A 21,701-nucleotide genomic window follows, 5' to 3' on the forward strand; every position below is an offset into this window, starting at 1 on the left:
CGCTTCCGCCCGCCCGGCGGGAGGCAGCAGCCCGGGGAGCCGCGCGGGGGGCTCGGGGCTCGGCGGCGCGGGGCGGGGCGGGGCGGGGAGGGGGCGCTCGCTCGCTCACTCTCGGCGGCGCACACGCCCGTACAAACTCTCACACACACACACACACACGCGGGGTGCGCTGCCGCCGCCCGCCGCTGCTCCTCCTCCCGCCACCGCCTTGAGAGCGAGCGAGAGGGAGGCAGAGAGAGCGCTTTGTCCGCGCGCCGCCGCCCGGCCCGGGACTCTGCCCCGAGGAGGCAGCCGCGCCGAGTCCCCGCCTCCGCCTCTGCCCCCGGGCGGGCCGGGCCGGCCGCGGTGGGGGGAGCCAGGCTGAGGGTGGGGGTGGGTGGCGGGCGGGCGGGCGGAGGGCGGGGAGGGGGGGCGGAGGAGGAGGAGGAGGAGGAGGAGGAGGAGGAGGAGGAGGAGAGACGAGGGCAGCGGAGGAGGCGAGGAGCGCCGGGTACCGGGCCGGGGGAGCCGCGGGCTCTCGGGGAAGCGACGGATGATGAACAAGCTCTACATCGGGAACCTGAGCCCCGCCGTCACCGCCGACGACCTCCGGCAGCTCTTCGGGGACAGGAAGCTGCCCCTGGCGGGACAGGTCCTGCTCAAGTCTGGCTACGCCTTCGTGGACTACCCCGACCAGAACTGGGCCATCCGCGCCATCGAGACCCTCTCGGGTGAGCAGTCGCCGCCGCCCCCTCCCCCCGCCTCGCCCAGCTCGGGCCGGGACGGCGCCCGGAGGGAGGCCGAGCCTGCGGGCGGCGCCCGGCGGGGGCTCCCGCGCCCGCACGCTCACTTCCCCGCACCAGACCCTCAACTCTCGGCGCCGGCCCGCTCCCCTCCCCCCGCCGCTCCGGACCCCCCCGCCCCGCGCGCTCCCGGCCGCAGCCCCGGGGCGACCCCCGTGCGGCTGCGAGGGTGCCCGGGGCTCGCCCGCGCTCTGGGGGCGCCCCCTCCCGCAGGCTGCCCGCGCCGCTCTCCGAGTTTCCCCACCCCCATCCCCGGAGAGCCCCCCGGCCCGCTGCCCCCTGACCTTCCCGCCCCCCTTTGTCAGGGACCCCCCCGCCCTGCACGGCCCGCGTGCCCGGGACCTCTCGCCCCCCGGCGCCCCCGGCGCCGCGCGCCCCTCGCTGGCCCCCTGCCCACCTCGCCCCGCGCCCCCCCACTTTCGGAGCCCCCTCGGCGCCGCCCTGATGGTCCCCTCCGAGGTCCCGGCGCCCCCCCCGGCCCCCAGCCCCGGCCCCTGCACGACGGCGCCCCGCTCTCAGTCCCTCTCCCGAACCTCCGTCCCCTCTCGCTCGTCTCTCAAGCGCTCCTATTTTTCTCTGAATTTTTTGTCCGATTTTATTGAGAAGAACTCGGGGCTGGGGGCTTTCCGCCGCCTGCCCCCCCGCCTCCCGCTCGGCCAGAAGCACCTTTCTACGAGGTGCCCTGTCTCAACTCGGTGGGGGCCCCGGGCTGAGAACCGGGAAAGAGGCGACCGGGGGGCCCGCGAGAGCGCCGGAGCCCAGACGGGAGACGGAGAGCGACACACACACACTGGCGCGCGCGCGCACTCCCCAACTCCCTCTCGCACACGCACCGCTCGGAGCCGCGCTCGCCGCCCGCCCGCCCGCCGGAGCCCGCGCCCCCCGCGCCCCCCGCGGCCCCCGCGGCCCCGCGCCCCGGCCGGCCCGAGCCCCCGGCCCACCGGCGCGCGGGGGGGGCGGGGCGACCCCAGGCCAAGGTGACACCCCGGAGCCGGCCGGGACCGGGCGCCCGCGGCGGCGGCCCCCGGGGGGAGGCGGGGGTGGGGGCGGGGCGGGGCGGGGGGCTTCGGTGCGCCTCGTCGGGGCCACGGGGCGGCGAGGGCGGGGAGGGGGGCGCAGCGGAGCCTCCGGGGCCCGGGTCAGCGGCTTGGAGAGGTGGGGGCCGGGCGAGCAGCGGGGCCGCGCCAGCCCTGCAGCTTGAGTTTCAAATGAGCTCATCCTTTCAAATTGGCGCCGCTCTTTATTAAATTTGTTTTTCCGGTAATGCCACCCACAGCTATACCTGGGGTCGGATCCGGGCTCGCGCCCTTCCCACCTCGTCCAAAGAGTCGGGGCGCCCACCTTGCTTCCCACCGGGAGCCAAGTTTGCCCAGCTCGAGGCGGGGAGGAGACCCCTGGAGGGCGCCCGAAGGCGGAGCCCGAGCGTGCAGTTCTGTGCGTGCCCCTCCTAGACCCCCGCCGCTTTGATCTAAGGAAGGTTCTGAGTGCTTTAATTTCTGTTTTAAAGGTAAAGTGGAATTGCATGGGAAAATCATGGAAGTTGATTACTCAGTCTCTAAAAAGCTCAGGTAAATATATTTTGCTTAGTTATTTCGTGATAGGGCTTACGTGTAAATACAGAAATACGCTCCGTTGTTGTTGTTTTTTTTTTTAATGTGCTTTTGTGGTTTTTAAAAAGGGAGGCTTTTGTTTGTTTTGTTAGTGGAGATAACATAGTCTAGAAAGTTACATTTTTTTTTTTTTTACTTTCATTATATAAGGTGTTTACTGTACTTTGGAAAATATCTGGTGCCTTATTGGGGGTGAGGGGTGGCGAACCCTAGCTGTGTGAAATTCGCTGGGACCGTTAAACTTGTTTATCAAAACTTGCCTCCCACCCCCCACCCCACCCCCACTCCCAGCCCTACCCCCCCAGCACAGTGGCAACAAATGCTTGTCAAGACTTCCTGTGAGATGTTAAGAGTAAATATTTACTTTGTCAGCTAAATTGCTTAACTAAACTTCGCGATTAATTAGTTTTCTTTTTTAGATAGCTTAGCGTTGAATAATAAAATAATTCAGTAAGGGGTCAGTATTTTGCATAGCACTCTAAAGAAGTAGGTTGTTTGCATTGGGTGGTAGTTAAAAAGCCAGACTTTTTGAGTCACTGAGACTACTGACTGTTGCTTCTGAGCGTTTTGTTGTTGTTGCTTTTAAGATATGTCTGAGGCTAACCAAGTATCTTTGTGAAATCTATAGTTATATTTAAGTGCACTGTTGTTAATGAAGGAGTAAAGAGTTTGGTGGAAGTTGGATTTCTCCACAGTGATTTGCCCACATGAGAAATATCTCTCTATGAGGAGAGAATGAGGGAGAACATCTTTGTTTAAAGCGTATTGTGGACTTTAAATTGGGGCCCTTTATTACTCATTCTAGGTTTTTTTTTTTTTTTCCTCTCTTGTGTCGTAACTTAGTTTATATCCCATTCACATACATTTCTTCACCATTAGTCATTAAGTAGCTGGATTGAAAACCAAGTGAAGTCTTTGATTTACCACCTTTACAATTTATGATACTCAGGAGTGTGACCACTTACTTGATTTGTGCCAGGATTGAATAGATTTTAAAACAAACTGTACTAATTTTTGTAAATACTTAGATATTTTATTAAAGAGATTTTTGAAAATTGTGGGCACATTTTCAGATACTTTTATTTTAACTAAGCAACAGGATATCTTTTGTTTGCAAATGATTCTGTGGCATATCACAAAGCGAATGCCTTTTCAAAAAAAGGCAAAAGTTATGATTTGCAGTTTCATGTGTAATAATAGTAAGCTACTACTTCTCTCTAGGAACAGATAGTGTGTAACTGGTTTTCCAGTATTTTAATTTGTGTACTTTTCTATAATTTTTTTTTTTTTTTTGCCTGAGAAATCCACGTTGAAGCTTTCTGATATATTAGGTACTTAGTGTAAGTTTAAATTGCTCTTCATGCAACACTTGGAAGTTTGATGAATATATTGAACAAGGTTTGAAAGAACCGCCTAAAACATTTGATGGGCTGTTATCGTATAAGTGCCTAATTCTGTTGGCTACATAGCTGTTTTGAGTCCTTTTTTGGGTTATAATTAATAAAGATCATCCGAGTTTTAACTTTAGTGTGTCATTTCATGTTGCAAAGTACAGTATTTCATGTTGCAATGTAAGGGAAATACTGGTTTCTCTAAAGTTATTAACATCTCCTAAGACTTCTCACAAATAAACTTTCAGATATTTTTCTTTCAAAATGAAGAGGTATTTGCTGTTAGCCAGAGTGTTATTTAAATAATTTTGTTGTGTTTATTTTAGAGTTCAGAATTAAAAGCATGCCCCAAATTTTTAATATCAATTAAATAAAGAGCAAACTAGGACCTCTACAGCCCTATTAGTACATAATTTCTTTGAACATGTGGGCGATATGAAATACCTAGGAGGTAGATTAAAATGCGCTGTGTGTGATTCACTACCCTGAAGACGTCTGACATACCAAATGTATGCATAAGCTGCTGCTGTAGAGGGTTGCATCATTTCTGATTGGATGGTTTTACTCTTTTTTTCCCCTTTCCTTTATTGGTTGAAAATGCAGGAATTAGTTACTTGTACTGCAGGCTAAGGGAGAGATGGCTAATGCCTGGCGATGTGTACTGAGCTCAGACCCCTGGGATGAAGCAGCTGGATGTTCTCATGTACAGGGCACTACCACGGTGCTGGCTTTCAAAAGCAGGGTACTGTGACATTTGAAACCAAAGCTTTTATGTTATATGGTGACTATTTTGGTGTTCCTTTGTTGCATTTCCATGAAATTTAACAAGTTAGAAGTAAATTTGTCAGCGTTAAGTCAGTTCTATATGTGGTTTTTGTGTTAGTTGAAGTGAAAATGTGAAGAAAACAATTCATCCTCATTGCTTGCTTACTTAAAAATCATTCAACAATTGAGTACTCATTTTCTTTATATTGTTCTGATTTCTTTCTGTTTTCAAGAATGAGTTTTAGTATCTGCATTCCAAATAGATTTTTTTTAAGCTAATGATACTTTGGGAGGAGATGTTTTTATCTTAAGTCATGAAATTATTGGCATGCCATTTGCTTACCAATGGATCTTTTGTTAAATACAATTCTAGCATCATTTTTATATGTGCTATTATAGTAGACAGACTAGGTAACCATTATTTTCTCAGGGTCATCAGTAGAAAACTCTTTTTTCCTTTTTGCCACATGTGTTTCATTCTTATTAGATGCAAATTATTGTAATGCAAACCATAGACAAACCATCATCTATTTTTTTAAATTTTATTTTATTTTTTATTTATTTATTTTTTTACTTTCTAAGTTGGTTTCAGGCTCTGTTGAATAAAAACCTTTGGATCTTTTTTCTCTATTCATATTTCTTGGTAGTATATATAGATCAAAGATTGCTTCAAGAGGAAGAAAACTGTAGTGACTTTAAAATTCTGTTAAAAGTTGTAGAAACTTCCTTGACAGAAATTTCATTTTTGATGTTGAAGAGAGTTTGGTTTTAATACATATACATATATCTGCATATGTATCTATACACACATGCATGCACGCATACACATCACATAAATTGTTTTGAGCCAAGACATACGCTAACCTGAATGTGCTTTGTAACTAAAGTTGAATGATTCTGTGAGAAACAAAACTTTGAAAAATGCAATTTCTGCCCACTGCTAGGAAGTAACCAAGTGGTGCTAGACGTGCTTTCACTGAGATGGTGTGAATACTATGAGGTAGTGTAGGAAAAAGCTATGAATTTGTCTTTCATGAGTTAAAAATCAGTAATTGTGTTCTCTCCAATGCAAATGAATTCAGTCTCCTATAGGAATGTTAAAGAAAACAGTATCTCAATTGTATTTTGCTTGTATGTACTACATTGTGTATAGTTGAATTAAATACCAAAAAGAAAAAAAATCACCCAACCTCAAGCTCTCCCCGCAACAAAGGCTTTTGCTGCATCAATTTTTAATTTTGAAGCAACAGAGAGGACTTTTTTAGGTTAAAATCATATGGTAGCCTTCTAATTAAAGAATTTGTTGAATTAAAAATTAATGCTTGAATTTAATTATATAGAGTCCATGTGTGGCTGGCTATAACATATATTAATGTAAAATACATGTCAAACTGAGGTAGTTTATGATTTGGCTTTGGGTTGGACGTTTAGTTTCCCATTTTTAAAAAAGCTAGTAATTTTTTCATATGGTTCTAGGCAATGTCATAAAGAATTACACATTTTCATGACCTTTAAGAGAGAAGTATTAGAATTGAAATAGAAGCAATAAAGAAAAGAATTGATAATTCAAGTGATAATGTAGATTTAAAGTTCTAGCCTACAAATATTAAATGACTGCTCATTTGATGTTGATTTTGTGTTATTTAGCTAAATATTAAAAACCATTGAAAGCTACAAATCAAAATACTTTTTATGTAGTACTTGATTTTCCAGTTTGTCAAATTCATCTCAGTTTTATATTCGTATGATAGCAATTTATAAAAGTATTAAATGGCTACATCTAAACATTAATCCTAAAAGGAGATTTGGTGATGTTTGATACATTTGTCAAATGCTGTTTTTTAAAATAGTGTTTCCTTGTAATTATGGCCAGTAAGAGATGGTCTCAGAGTTTTGTTTTTTATTATTTTAACCTGAGTTTGCATAAAGATGAGAGATTAGTATTTGTACAATACCTTTTTATACATGGTGGTATAATGTATTTTCTTTAGGAAGAATTTTTTTTTTAAGGACATTAGATGATTTAGAACTAATTGCATATCAAAATTAACATCCTAACTATTTTGAGTAAATGTTTTTGTTTTATGGAGGTTGCTTCAGTTTTTCAGCTGGGGGAATGTAAATGATGTTGAAATGTGCATAAAAGCATAGTAACTTGGGCACATTTATTAAAAGTCAAAACTATGAAAATCAGATTTCTACAGAAACTTTTTACACATATTTGATACTTCTCAACTCTCTAAATATTTGTTGTCTATTGCTGATTCACTCTTTCAAGTCTTCTAATGAAATTCTCGAAAGTAGATGAGCAATTGGTTAGAGTTGTGAGAGAATATTATTTGAGCTAAGTGTGTCATCTCTGTGATTCAGTGGGGTGTGTGCACATGGGTCTGTGTGCATGTGTGCTTTGTGGGGGGACAGTAGTTTCAGACAGATGGTATCAAGAGGGAAGAGGAGGAAATCTTTAATTGAGCAACATTTGCTCTGGATTTAGGGAAGGCAAATGAAAATTGCTGGGTGTTTGAACCTTGTAACAAAGGGAATTGGTATTTGTTTTGAGTGATGCATAATTCTTGTAGGTGGTTAACCTTATGGAAGCCAGGGCTTGGGCACCTATAGTGACTTCTGCAGTGAGGGAGCTGCTGCTGTAAGGGCTATCCAATGCACAGTCTACCCTTCTTTTTGTTTAGATATCCCCTCTCACTATTAGAGTTAGCTCAGTGATTCTGTGAAGGCTCTGATGATTCATAAGCCATTTTTATAAATGTTAGAAAATTCAAGATTTGAATATACATTTTCATTTATAAATTCTGTACTGTGAAAGACAGTATATTATTTTGTGCAACAGAAGTATTCTGACAATTCCATTAGAAGCATAAATACTGAACTGATTTCTTTGGAGACTTAAAAAAGTTGAACCATAAGTTTCAAAATATATTTCTAAAAATTTCACCTACACGCCACCAGAGTGTCTTCACTGTTCTTTCTGGTGTTGAAGAAGAGAGTGATGTGGCTTGGCTAACTCAGTTTTTAAAAACCAGTTTTCTGAAACTTTTAGTCAAAAGTGTAATCTCTCAAAAGTTATGATTAACTTAATTTGAAGGAAGGGATAATTCTGTTTAACAAAACATGCCCAAATAATTTATTAGTCAAAGTTTATCCTTTTTACACAGAAATTCAAGTCCAATCAGTTTGGGTAGTCATTCAGAACACTTATCATTGAAGAAAACATAGTAGCAAATAAACAGCAAACACCTACAAGTAAAGATTAACCGTCTGTCCTCCCATTTATCATCATTAAAATATCTTAAAAAATCTTTTACTTTATAATTTGACTTCTTGCTTACAAACTTGTAATTTTCATTTGGTGGCATGGACTGTATGGGTTCTATTTTGGGTAGCAAAATTGCAGAGTGCTCAGAGCATTATTTTTAAGGTTTTTCTTTTTCCTGTTTTGATCATGTACTTTGGTCTTTCCATAAAATAGTGAAGAAGAATTATTTTCCTTTATAGAAAAATTCAGATTCTGTTGCTTTGGTTTCCAGAGGCAAAGGAGGATATGATAATTGTTTCTATAACTTGGTTTAGAGTTTGACGGCATATTGAGGTAAAGATTAAGTAGACCAGAGAAAATGGATGCTTTTACACTAATAGCAGGCCATCAAATCTAAGAGCTAACCCAGTGTCCATCATTGAATAGATATATGTCTCCTTCCCAAGCCTCTGTTTCTCACTACGTAATAGGCTTACATTTTTGAGATACATTTTGTTCATTTCTTCCCTGATTTCCTTGTTATTTATCTATTCTGTACTTTATTCTTAAAATGTGAACATTACTAAGAATTTCCTCATTCTGTTTACTGTCAAGAACGTTTCATAAAATAGGTGTTTTAATTAAGTCCAGTAAATGAAAATGAAGAGTTCTGATGCATATTTTAGACTTTCTGATATTTACCTGTATCATAAGAAATGTTGTACCTCATGACCAGGAAAGTATGTATGGGACTATTGCAATGAGAATGTTTTCAGTTTTTCTCATTATCATATAATTAATATGTGCCAGTGCGTGAGAATTTGCCTTAGGGGAAAGCTTGGATTTTTTAATTTTTTGTTTTAAATGTGAACAGAAAGATTGTTTCATGATTCCATGTGCTGGTGTGTAAATAATGCTAGTAGCATTCTCTCAGGGAGATACATATATTTTTATGTGCCTGCATCTTACATTCATATAGTGCTCATGATGTCCTAGCCTCTTCAACACATTATTTCATTTACTCCAAATATAATTATGTGAAGCAGTTAGGACAAGTAATATTCTCCCCTTTTTTCTGATGAGGAAACTTAGTTTCAGAGAGATTTAATAATTTGCCTAAGTCCACGTGGCTATTGAATAGTAATGATGGGGGCTGGGGCTCATTAGAGCCCGGGTCTTCTGATCCTCCGGTCCGGTGTGCTGAGAACTTTTTTCCCCACACTTTTTTAAATTAAAGAATTCAGTCAAGAGTGTTGTAAGGCTTAAAGGGTGCCATTCAAGAGTGATGGAAATACATGAAAATAGTTTTGTTTGTGAATGACCCTTTTGCAGTCTTACTCTTACATCAATCTGAGTGATCTGTACTTTGTTATAGTTTTTTAGAAACAAAAATAATTAGAAACAAACAGAGGCAATTTAAACATTACCAGCAGCATTCCCTCCTCCTATCACCATGCTTGCCCATAGACAGAAGTGGGGTTGGAGTTTGTTGCTTTTTTCAGTGGTTGCATTCCTTGTGCTATGAAATAGAACACTGCCAGGAAAGACGTATCTCCGGACATCTTGCTCCACACACATTAGGCAGTGAGCTGTACCCCTGGTCAAGACTATAAGCCTTGTGGTAAAGGAAAATCTAGCTCAAGGAATCACTTGGGTGGGTTCTTCATGGGTTTTAACCAACCCACTGCTGGAGGTCAGGACTGTGTTTTGGTTTTTTTCCTGGAGACTGCCAGGTCTTTCCCTAGATTTGGTGTCTCTCTGCTTCACTTTCTGTGCAGAACATGGCATTTGGCCTCTTCTGTGGGGATGGAATGAGTATCAGGATAGCATCCATGAAGTTTTCAGAGGTCTTCATTAATGATATAATCACTCAAAAACATACACTAAATAACTAATCATGTGAAGTATAGTTTCATTTTCCCTTAATTATAAACTTTTCCTGCGTTTATCCTCTTGTTACCGTTAACCTTTTGTGTACAATTGGGACGCCTGGATGGCTCAGTGGTTGAGCCTCTGCCTTTGGCTCAGGGCGTGATCCTGATGAGTCCCACGTGGGCCTCCCGGTAGGGAGCCTGCTTCTCCCTCTGCCTGTGTCTCTGCCTCTCTCTCTTTCTGTGTCTCTCGTGAATAAATAAAGCTTAAAAAAAAAAACAACCTTTTGTGTACTATCATGTATATGGTGGTAGTGGGAGGAAAGAAGGCATTATCAAGAAAATAATAGGTAAGAAGATTATTTCCAACTCCCCACACATTTCATTTCTTTAAGTTAGTACAGTCTGGAGTAAGGGTATTGCATGTTCTGTGGAATTCTGATTCTGAAGATGGAGAAGGAAAGTAACTAATATTTACGAGGTAGATCCTGTGCTAGGTCCTGTACTGGGCCTTCTGGGTATCTTATTGTATCCTTACAACAGCCAGGAGACAGCTGTACATCATCCCTTTTATAGATAGGGCTGTAAGGTTTCAGACTCAGAAGCAACAACTCCTTCCACCTGCCCAAACCTGCTTCAAAGAGACAGTGGTCCTATCACCTTTGCTGTCCTGCTCTCCTCCTTATCTGAATATAGCAACAGCAGCCTACCGTAAAGCAGGAGTTGTGATAATGGTTACATAGGTTATAGAGTAACTTTATTTTTTCCAACTCAGAATAAGAAATAAAATTTACATGTAGAGGACGGGTATGCTGAGGAAGATACGGGACTGAAGTTTAGTTATTTCTAATTTAGTATAATTGAAAAGCAACTAAAAGTGCTAGTCATAATTTGAGGACAGTTTCTGAAGCCGTCCTTCCTATTATAGAGGCATTAGTAATTTAAAAGAGAGATGGTTTTAAAAATTGTTGTGGCCAGAAATGAAGTGTAAAAAATATAATGTATATGCAGCGTGGTGAGAGGGTCTGTATTCATGCTTTTGGGCCAGATACATATATATTTTAAATCCTGTAAAAAGACTCAGGCTTTTTTGTTTAGGACCTAGAATGTTACACAAAGTTTGGCATGCTTTCATTTTCATCTGTGTATAAATGTGTATGGTCTAGAGAAGGAAAATCTGGGATTCTCACAAATCGCTTTCCATAAAATGATTCATCTTACGTCAGAAAATTTTAAACCTTTTTGACACATGAAAATGTCAGTGAAAGTACAGGGAGTAGAAAGATGTATATGTTCTTTTTGATACAACACTTAAACATTATAAGTACATTGGTGACTTTTTTTAAGTAAACAAGATGTAAGATAGAATTATACCATCAATGAAATGAGACATACAGAAGTTTTGCTTCTAGATATAGAGGTTGTGCTTTTTTGATTAAAAAAAATCTTATGAACATTATGATTAAAAAATAATAACTTTTCTCAGTAACCTCTAATAGAGCTTAAAATGTTATCAGAGAAGACATTTTTGTTATCTTGCTACATCTTCTCTTTACTTTTTCTCTTCAAAAAGCAAAGCAAAAAATTTATAATCAAAAGGTGATTTTGCAGACAGGTTAACCTCAAACCAATTCACAAAATAGAAGATATTTTGAAAAAAAACTCATGTGAGGACAGGCTATAACTGTATTTTGTGGAGACCATTTACTTGAGTCTCTCTTGATGTTTGTAATTTCAACAATGCATATTTGGAAAATGAATGTTTTTCTTTATAGTTGTATGGATAAGATTTTGGAGTAAAATATTTGTGCATCTTTGAGAGAATCAGAGATAGATGATTAAACGGTTTAACAGTAAAAAAAAAATACGATTTGGCTTCTTCAATTAGAAGGAAGGAAGAAAGGGAGAGAGAGAAAGATATTTGGAGGGAGAGAAGGAAGGAAGGAGGACAGGAGCTAGGTGGCCATAGGAGCTTGGTGACTGAGTGAACTATGTCATACAGCTCATGCAGTCTCTAATTCCAGAGCACAGGGGGAAGACTGGTACTCCCTGATAGGGTATAGAAAACAGTAAGGGACTCCAGTGGTGACAGCAGAACTGCGAATCTCACAGAATTTATTCTCTGACATTTAAAAACTCTAGGAGTATGTGGCTGGCCTGCCCCACAAAAAGTTTTACATTTCTTTCTATGAGGCCCTGTACTGGCCACTTCCTTTTTCTCTCCCTCTCTCTCCCTCTCTCCCCCCTCTCTCCCCCTCTCTCCCCCTCTCTCCCCTCTTCCCCTTTGCATTTCCCTGGGGATGGCCAGGGCTAGAAGGTGCCTGGTGTGCAGGCCTGCATCCAGTGCAGTGCCCCCTCACTGGCTGAGTTTGGGGAAGCCGGGGAGGAGTGTGTGCGCTTGCTCAATGTATTGGAATGTATGGTTCTGTGGCATACACTTACTGGGGAAAGTGCAGCAGACAGACAAACAGACACACATACTCATCAGTGGTTGGTGAGGGAGGTCAAACGTTGCTGGCTTTTGTGAGGAGTTGAAAATTTGGGAAGGAATTTCCCAGTGTTGAAAATTTAGGCTACTTTTCTTCCCCCTAAAGTGTAATTGTATTTATTCTTTGTAAAGGGAAAACATCTTTTTATTTTCCCCCCAAATACCATTGAAGGATAGAAAAAAAATTTGTGGATGCATAAATAATCTGGCCTTTCTGCTGGATCTTGCTGTACTTTTTCTCCCTTCCTTTTCATACTAATAGTGATATCCTCAAATAATAGACACTAAATTTGTAAAAATAAGCTTTTGAAAACTGAGTTGTGTCACTACTAAGGATGATCTTTAGAAGCCAAGTTTTAAGCTCAGATATTTTACTTTTTAGTTTTTTAAAAAAGATTTTATTTATTTATTCCTGAGAGACACACAGAGGCAGACATAGGCAGAGGAAGAAGCAGGCTCCCTGCCGGGAACCCAATGTGGGACTCCATCCCAGGACCCCGGGATGAGCCAAAGGCAGACGCCAACCACCAACCCACCAGGTACCCCTAAGCGCAGATATTTTAAAATGTTGGATTTAGCCTTCCTTTCAAGGAATAAAGAATAAAATACTAGTCGATGAATACTTTTAATTTTTTTTGCCCCTTAATATTTAAAAAATTTTTACATTCATTTTTTTTTATTTACAAAAGATTTGAGATGAAAAAGGTGCTGGTTATTTAGTTTTAAATAAAGAAGACAGGGATTTAGTTTTATGAAGTAGGCAAGTGAAGCTGACATTTTGTTTTAAGGGTTATAAAAGACTGGGAACAGGTGGTTGGTTCTAATGTAATTCTTTATACATCTTAGGAGATTTGGCAGGGAAGAGTTAGCTCTTTGGTTCATTGATTTATGTATTAATGGTTTGCTGTACATGTCTATTTTAATGATTTCAAAATAATAATTTTTCAGTAATATTGAAAATTTGTGGCTTTAGTTTATGATTATGAGCAAGGTGTTGATACTGGACTTAGAAATTTTCAGGCCTGTGACACCTGGATGGCTCAGTCAATTAAGTTTCCGACTCTTGTTTTGGCTTGGGTCATGATCTCAGGGTTGTGAGATAGAGCCCCACATCAGGCTCCACGCTCAGTAGGGAGTCAAGCCTGCTTGAGATATTCTCCCTCTCTTTCTGCCTCTCCCCTTGCTCATGTGTGCGTGCTCTCTCTCTCTCTCTCTCTCAGATAAATAAATAAATCTTTAAAAAAAAAATCCCCAAGCCAAAGTCCTCTTTTATTCCCCATGGCGGTACTTTTAATACTATGTTCCATGAATGCTTAGGATTCTGAGGAGATGCCAGATTTATGGGAAGGAAGAAGTGGATATAAGTACATGGGAGATCCTGGCTTCTTAACTACATTTCAATCAGAAAACAGCTGTATTTGCTGCAGTTTTATGTATTGGAGTTTGGTCTAGAATTTGGTTCAGAAAAGGGGTTTGCTGCTTTAGAAAACAGTTTGAAAGTTACCTGACCAATGGTATATAATTCTGGACCTTGAGTCCATTCCTTGTTCAGGCATTCCAGCAGATCCCCAAAGCTCTTTCTTGAGGAAAGTTTGCTACTTCTAAATCCACTTCCTGCAGAATGGCCTGTCACTTTTGCTTTAGTAACAAATGTTTGCTTTGCCATCTGCATGCCAGACTACTAAATCTATGGATTTTTCTATAATCAATAGCACTGAAGGTTTGCCCTTCGGGAACTTTTCTAGGGAGCTCCTTAGCCAATGATTGCACTCCAGTTCTTACCAGAGCCATTAGAATCCACTAACTTTGAAGAATGATGAGTCTGGTGACAGGGGACCTACTCATTCTTCAACAATAAGTTTTGCTTCAGGAGGTCCAAGCAGGTTGGACCGCTTGCCCCTTCTTCAAGCAAGCATCCCTACTTTTTTTTTTTTTTAAAGATTTATTTATTTATTCATTCAGAGAGAGCGAGAGAGAGGCAGAGACACAGGCAGAGGGAGAAGCAGGCTCCATGCAGGAAGCCCAATGTGGGACTTGATCCCGGGTCTCCAGGATCACACCCCGGGCTGCAGGCGGCGCCAAACTGCTGCGCCACCAGGGCTGCTCCTTTTTTTTTTTTTTTTTTTTTTTAAGATTTATTATCATTCCTACTTTTATCTGTCACATATGATGGGTTTCCATAAATACAGGGGTGATCTTCAGAATATTTTGAACTGGTTAGTGGATGCCTCACAAGTCAGAAGGGACATAAACCATGATCCTCTAATATACACTTGCACAGTATCAATCCTGCATGCATGAGTCTTCTTCCAAAACAGGATATTGTTTCAAATAGTATGTGTTATTCTCTCAGTGATTTCTTAACCTGTGGTCAAGGACTCTTGGGGGCCGTACTTAAAGTCCTTGGACTTTGCCTTCTGTGTTATTTAAAGAGCATCCTGGGTGGTTTTCATTACGAGAGAGAGACAAACAGAGACACTCTCCTCTGAGCTCCCATTGCTCCAGCTTCCTGAAGACTGGTCTTTGACAATTGCTGATTTCATATCATACATCCAAGTTTTGTAGTGACTGTTACAAGAAACCATCATATATTTACAGGGATCCAAACTCAAATACCTGCAGATGATATAAGTGGTAGTACAGGAGGGGTAGCTCTTAAGTCAGCTTCAGCCACCTGTTACCATGTGGAAATGTAAGGCCACTATTCTCAAATCTGATTTTTCAAAAGAAGCTGGAAGTCAGAATTCTTATGTTAAATATCAGCAACAATTCAAAAATTCTTGTAGAGACTGTGAGGGTCAAAGAAGATAGCTTGTAGGTTGAATCTGGCCTGTGGGTTGCTAGTTTGCCATCTCTACCTCATGAAAATCTGCAGCTTCTATAAAATATTGCTGAAGATTCTCTCCATTATGGTTACCATCTCCTACCCTTAAGGTTGGTCTATGAGTGAGAGGGAAGTCCTTCTCTCTTTTTTTTTTTTTTTTTTAAAGATTTTATTTATCTGAGAGAGAGAGAGAGAGAGAGAGAAAGAGAGAGAGAGAGAGAGAGAGAGAGAGAGAGAGGCAGAGACACAGGCAGAGGGAGAAGCAGGCTCCATGCAGGGAGCCAGACGTGGGACTCGATTCCAGGTCTCCAGGATCACGCCCTGGGCTGAAGGCAGTGCTAAACCGCTGAGCCACCTGGGCTGCCCTCCTTCTCTTGATAAACTAGATAAACTAATATGCCTCTTATTTAATGATGATGATAGCTATTTGGAAGCTTAAAATTAAAATTATGTCTCAGTTGCAGCAGTCGTCACTTAGTCCAGTTAGTTTTCTGGAATAATTACTTTCTCTACTATAAAGTACCTTATACTTTTAATTTTATGTAACTATTATGTTTATGTTATATAAAAACCATCTGAAATTCTTTTGTAAATTTAGAATGTACATATGCTGGATATGTGACAGTCTTATAATTTTATATGCTATTTCATGATACATGTTCATGAGAAAAACAAGCTCCTATTTTCATATAATTGGATGAACATACTTCCTCATCAGTCTCAGTTTTACCCTCTTCAATTAAATACTGGACCAGCTATAGATGATGTTTTAAACTGTTTTCTAAGAAAATAGGATTCTCCTATATCTAGCAAACATTTTTTTTTTATTAAAGATTTTATTTATTCATGAGAGACAATAGAGAGAGAAAGGCAGAGACACAGGCAGAAGGAGAAGCAGGTTCCACGCAGGGAACCCAATGTGGGACTTGAGCCCAGGACTCTATGATCACGCCCTGGACCAAAGGCAGGCACCAAACCATTGAGCCACCCAGGGATCCCGCAAACATTTTTTTAAAATGAGAACTTGAGTTTTGCCCGTAAATCAACATCCCATAAGGCAGGTAGTTTTAAAAAGTATAGTGTGTACTCAGCAGGAAAAAAATCAGTGGTGAAAAGTAGTGCTTTTAAATATTTTGAAAAGTGTTTTGGTTATTGTTGCACTTTCTTGTGTTTAAGTTGAGGAAATTGAAAGCCATATGGATTCTGCTCCTGGGCCTCGGGTGCAGTAAATACTCATTAAGGCCAAACTAAATGAAAACTGTCAGTTACCTAAGGGACCTTTACCAAAAAAAACAAAAAAACTGAAAAACAAAGATACTAGCAGGATGGTTGGATTACATTTGAAAAAATATCTTTTTATTCTAAAACTTAGGTAAAATAAGTCATTATGATGGTGATGGTGAGGTAAAGTGCATGTCTTGGAGAACGTAAATTAGGTATCTATGGTAAGATATAATGAGTGACATATAGGAGTCTGGGAATTCAGGATTTCATTTGGTTTCCCACATTTGTGAAACATCTCATGGTCATCAGTTCCATAAAAATAGCTAGCTCTATTTTTTGGACTGATCTTTTGAACTTTATAATTTTGAAGTTCCACGAGATCTTGTTCTTGTCTTCTTGTTTCCACTGCTTCACATTGAATGCCTTGAAAAGTGAGATTAGCTGCTCATTAAAATTTTTCAATTTTTAAGATTAAAGCCATAATAAAGTATCCTTAATAATTTGTTTTTATCTGTTTTCTTCTTCTTTATTTCCAAACTGAGGGTGGGTAGAAATAGAAGTTCAAGGATTTTACTCTTTTGTGAATGGGTTTTCAGTCTTTGTACTGAATCTTTGGCATGAGTAGAATGAAACCTTCACGGACATTTTAGGTAGAAAGGCCCTTTAAAACATGAGGTGAGCTGCAAAGAGCAGTTGCACAGGGCTTCCAAATGAGTATTAGAAAGCAAAGCTTTAGATTTGGTGGAAGCAGAATAGGTTTTGCAAATCAGTCTTTTTTTTTTTTTTTTAAAGAAGGATGGGTTAATCGTAGTATTATCAGATTCAGTGTTATTATTCGAAAATGCGAATTTCTGTATAGATATTTCTTTCTCCAACTCAAGTTACATTAAGAGTCTGTCAGGAATCATGGAAGAAAAACATGTGTGTATATGTGTGTGTGTCAGTATAAATATATATTTATATGTATATTTATACATATCCCCCCAAAAGCAGCTATCCTCTTATTGGGAGATAGGTAGATACAAGAAGCAAGTTGAGGTGTGTTTTTATGTAGTAAATAAAAGATGATCAGTTTAAGCAGACAGCATCTGAAATTGTTGTGAAAAAATAGACAAATGCAAAAATGACAGAATTTACCAATGGATGAGATAATTCATACCCAAGGAAATGACTGATTTTAAAATAAATGTTAATTGCCAAACAAGATGCTGTCAAATCCTCTGTATTAGTAATCTATTGCTGCATGCAAATTACTCCAAAATTGGGGTGCCTTGGTGACTCAGTCGGCTAAGTGTCTGACTCTTGATCTCTGCTCAGATCTTGATCTGAGTGTTGTGAGTTCAGGCCCTGCATTGGGGTCCACACTGGGCATGGAGCCTACTTAAAAAAATAAAAAAATTTGCCCCAAAACTTAGCAATTTAAAGCAGTGAACATTTATTTTCTCTCACATTTTCTGAGGGTCAGGAATATGGTTTAGCTGGGTTGTTCTAGCTCAGCATCTTTCATGAGGTTGCAGTCCAGAAGATTTGCTGTCTAGCTCACTCATGGTGGTTGAAAGGCCTCAGTTTCTCTGTGGCTGTTGGCTGGAGTTTTCAGCCCTTCCCGACATGGGCCTCTCCATAGATCTCACAGCGTGGCGCAGGTTCCCAAGTGAGTAATCCAAGAGAGCATGACACCACAGTGCCATGTACCACCTAGTCAGTGAATTGCACATCATCACTTCTGCCTTATTTTGTGTGTCGACATGAGACCTTTGTCTAGCCTGCATTCACTGGGAAAGAGTCACTCAAGAAGTGAATACCCACAGGTGGGGGTTTTTGGGGGAACATTTAGGATTTAACTAAGTCAGGAAAAGTCAAATCGAAGAGAGACTTGATTTGGGGGTTATACTAAAGAGAATAATCCCCTTCTATTAATATTTATACTTAGCCTCTTTTGGAGTAAAACAAATTCCTTATAAAACACCAGTAATAACAATTATGGATTACCAAATCCTTTTTAATCTTTATTTAATTTTTCAGAACCCATTCTAGGGTGAGGAGGGCACTATTCTCCTTATTTCAGAGATTGAGGAACTCAGGCCGAGACTCTTCAAACTGCTTAGACAGGGCCGCATATTCAGCATTCAACCCGAAGTGTCTCCTACCCCCCCTTTCCTCTCTTTCTCTTCTTTCCTCCAAAGAATGATTGTAGTTACTTTCTCTTTTATGGAACACAATTTAATTTTTCCCTTCCAGCCTTATCTGAAAGAGCTGATCTTTTAAATGCTTAATTGAAAAGTTTAAAACACTGTTCTTATAGTATCAATAAAGATGTTAGTCACTTTTCTGCCAGCAGTAGAAGTCCTTTTTGCTATTTTTGTAACTGGGTGAGGTCTGATTTCTCCAAAATTGTGCCATACTGTGGTTAGCCATGGTCTACAAGAGGAAAATAGATTTACCCTTCTTTAAAATCATTGGTTTTCTAAGAAATATGCTATTTACTATACCAAATCTGAGTAAAACTTTCTGGGACAAAATGCAGTGGTCACTTTGACATCAGACGAGGCCAGTTCTCTCCCCCACTAAAAATGCAAAACATCAGGCCTTCAGATCTTTGATATCTACCTTTATTATACATTTATTTCTTGAGAAAATTTGATAGTGTTTTTGGTGTTAGTCGTATACACATCCATGCTGAAGGATTCATTCTGTATGAGTGTTTTGCCAAATTCATGCAAACGTATCAACTTTGCATATGGAATGTCCTGATTTTGACGTCACTCAAATACAGTATTTTAATAGTCATGTCTTTAAATTTTTATTGAATCTCAGTGCTTGCTTTACTTGCATTACATATTCCTATAACCCATTTAACCTTTTTCTCTCAAAGTTCCTGATTGACATGATAGTGTGGAATGAAGAGTTATTTTGGTTCTTTCCTTATGAATGTGTATAGGCTGAGGCTTTTAGAATGTTAGGGTCCTTTAGGAATGACTGCTCTCTAGGAAAGATGGATACTTTTTATATTGTTTAAGAGAAACCCTTAGAAGGTAAAAACTGAATATTTTTACACTCTGTGTATTTTAGTCAAACAGAGTATGTCCTGAGTTATCCTTTTTGGGAGAGGGTTGTCCTTGAGTGGGTTCTCAAACTCTCCATAGTTTAAAATTTTGATGTATTTTTTCACAAAACAATCAAATGATGACATTAAAATTTTTTTTCCTTCAGAGATTTTAAAACTCCTTAGCTGCTTTCAGTGGAAGGACCAAGTTTAAGATTTATTTCAGATTTTTGTCATTTTCAAGTATTAGGAGGTTACAGATGAGCATGAACAATTCTGGGAGCTCAGAGGACCAATGTGATATATAACTCTACCTGGTTTTTATTGTTTTGTAATATTTTGACTACCTGTAGATACTCACCCAAAGAAATGTACTTTTTCTCATTCTTCCTGGTGACTTATCTTGTTATAATCCCAACCTGGGGGAAGAGGCAGGAGGGAAAAAATAGAAGCCATCTAATAAGCTGAACTGTTGCAGGTGACCTACTCGGACCTCACATGATCTGTTATTTCTCAAGTTGTCCCTTCAGTTGATTTGTTTTTCAAGTCTAGAAAAGCAGCATTTGGGATAGAAGAGAACATTTTTTGCTTGATGACCTTACAGAGCACGTTTCCCAGGCCTCCTCCCAGAGCCACACGGGTGTCTTTACCTACAAAACACCCCAACACAGGAGCTGTCCACAGAGTTCTGGCTAGGACACCACTCCTCTGAGTGTCTCGCGTAAGGTTATATGTGCTATGGAAACTTACATGTTTCCTGGTTTTTCAGAAGTGCTTCTGGGCTAGTGCAATTGATGTTTGAACCTCAGACATTCTGTCTCGTGTGTCTAACAGCCTAGGGACCGCATAATGTACAGTGAACGTGGTTGCGTGTTTTTCATCATCAAATACATCAGATCCTCTCTGAAAACACAAGCGGCATCAATTTCTCTGAATCTGGTTGCCGCTGTTCAATTCTTGACCTGAGGTTATGGTTAGAATTAAATACATTGAGGCTTTATTGATGCAGGTTATGGGAAGATCAATGATAATTCATCAAATGTTTGAATGGGCAGATTTTTAAAAAAATGTATGTTACTTTCAATTAAGTATTGCAACCTGAGTAAACAAAATGTTGCTAAAGAGCAGTCCTACCAGACCCTTTTTTTGAATAGAAAAAAAATGATTTATATTCACATATCAGTTATATGTAAATACTTCTGAAATGTGTTTAAATAGCTTATTCTCTTGAGTGGTTTAAATTTCCCTCTTATGATCTTGTTTTCATTGATTCTTTGGTTGAATAAGCCACCCTTCCCCTCTTTTTAAAGAAAAGGTGGAGTAAATTCCAGTTCTATGCTATTACAATTAGAATTAATGACATTTCACTATTCAGTGGACTATAATATAATCTCAGTTCTTTGTAGGTTTCCAGTGCCCTTAAGATACAAATAATTTAATGTTTGAGTATCATCCTATTCTAGAAGAATTTAGGATGATACCTTCATAATTTTTACATGACAGGAAGTAGTTAAAAAGTCATCCATTCAAAAGAGAGTTCAATATAAATCATGGGAATCCATTATTATTGAATTGACAAATGAAGGCAATTTTGATCAGAATAATTCTAGCTTAATAAAATGGAAATACCTCTTTTTCTGTACTTTTATTTGGGAAATATTCACCAAGAAGAATCTAATAACCCAATAATACTTTAATTTGGGAGGTACTTTTGGTATATGTGCTGCCAAAGCGAGCACTGGAGGTGGTTAAATCTAATCATTTGACATTCGATTCTGTACTACCCTTTAAAGGTGAAATTTAAATACATTTTCATTTTGAAGGAAATATTGTGGGTAACTTCTAAGATTGAGCCTAGCGAACTACATTTTTCAGAGATGGGATGATAACCTTCAATATCCAGCTGTTAAGTAGAAGAGGCTGCTTGGGAGCTGTGTTCTAGTGGGAGACATAGAACCTGCAGTCTGCTAACCCCTATTACATCAGCACTCCAAAGGGTACTTCCAGCATTTAACTTCTCATTTATTTCAGTTCTCTAGCAAGAAAAAGTGTTTGTGGGTGTTTTCATCTTGAGGAAGGCTTTTACTTCTGGATATTTTCTCTATCAGGGGTCTTTAGAGACCTAAGCTTTGTTGCTAGTGCCTCAGTCTGGCTGGTGGGTCAGAGGGATTCTATGCCAGGTTGGTGAAGTTACATTTGGGTTTTGAAATTCACAGTCTGCCCACTCTCAATACCTCAGGTGAATGTCAGATAATGTCCCAGTAATGTAAAAAATGTTTTTGAGATTCAGTTAGGAATTCAAGTTATTTTAGTTTGGAAGAGGATTACTTGAGCACCTACTATGTGTTTAGCCAGAGTGCAGGGGCACAGAACGTAGGACACAGAGGAAGCCAGCCCTCGGTCTCTGCATTAATGAGCTGGGCTCTAAGAAGTCTTCTCTTATTTCCAAA

The 21,701-nt window shown here is 40.5% G+C and overlaps 1 protein-coding gene across 6 annotated transcripts in view; it reads left to right on the forward strand.

Moving 5' to 3' along the window:
• The first annotated feature begins 437 nt into the window (after positions 1 to 437).
• The window catches only part of IGF2BP2 (insulin like growth factor 2 mRNA binding protein 2), a 152,975-nt gene continuing 131,711 nt past the window's right edge, over positions 438 to 21,701 (forward strand). For 3 of the 6 annotated variants that reach the window (XM_072752515.1, XM_072752518.1, XM_072752519.1), the window contains exons 1-2: positions 449 to 710; positions 2,290 to 2,350. In XM_072752515.1, coding sequence (XP_072608616.1) covers positions 533 to 710; positions 2,290 to 2,350 — 239 coding nt within the window. In that variant the 5' untranslated portion in view covers positions 449 to 532. Of the gene's footprint in view, positions 711 to 2,289; positions 2,351 to 21,701 lie in introns of all 6 variants that reach the window. The other 3 variants (XM_072752513.1, XM_072752517.1, XM_072752514.1) reach the window with 2 other exon arrangements.

The sequence above is a fragment of the Vulpes vulpes genome, chromosome 3, assembly GCF_048418805.1.
Source record: "Vulpes vulpes isolate BD-2025 chromosome 3, VulVul3, whole genome shotgun sequence".
Taxonomy (NCBI): Eukaryota; Metazoa; Chordata; class Mammalia; order Carnivora; family Canidae; genus Vulpes; species Vulpes vulpes.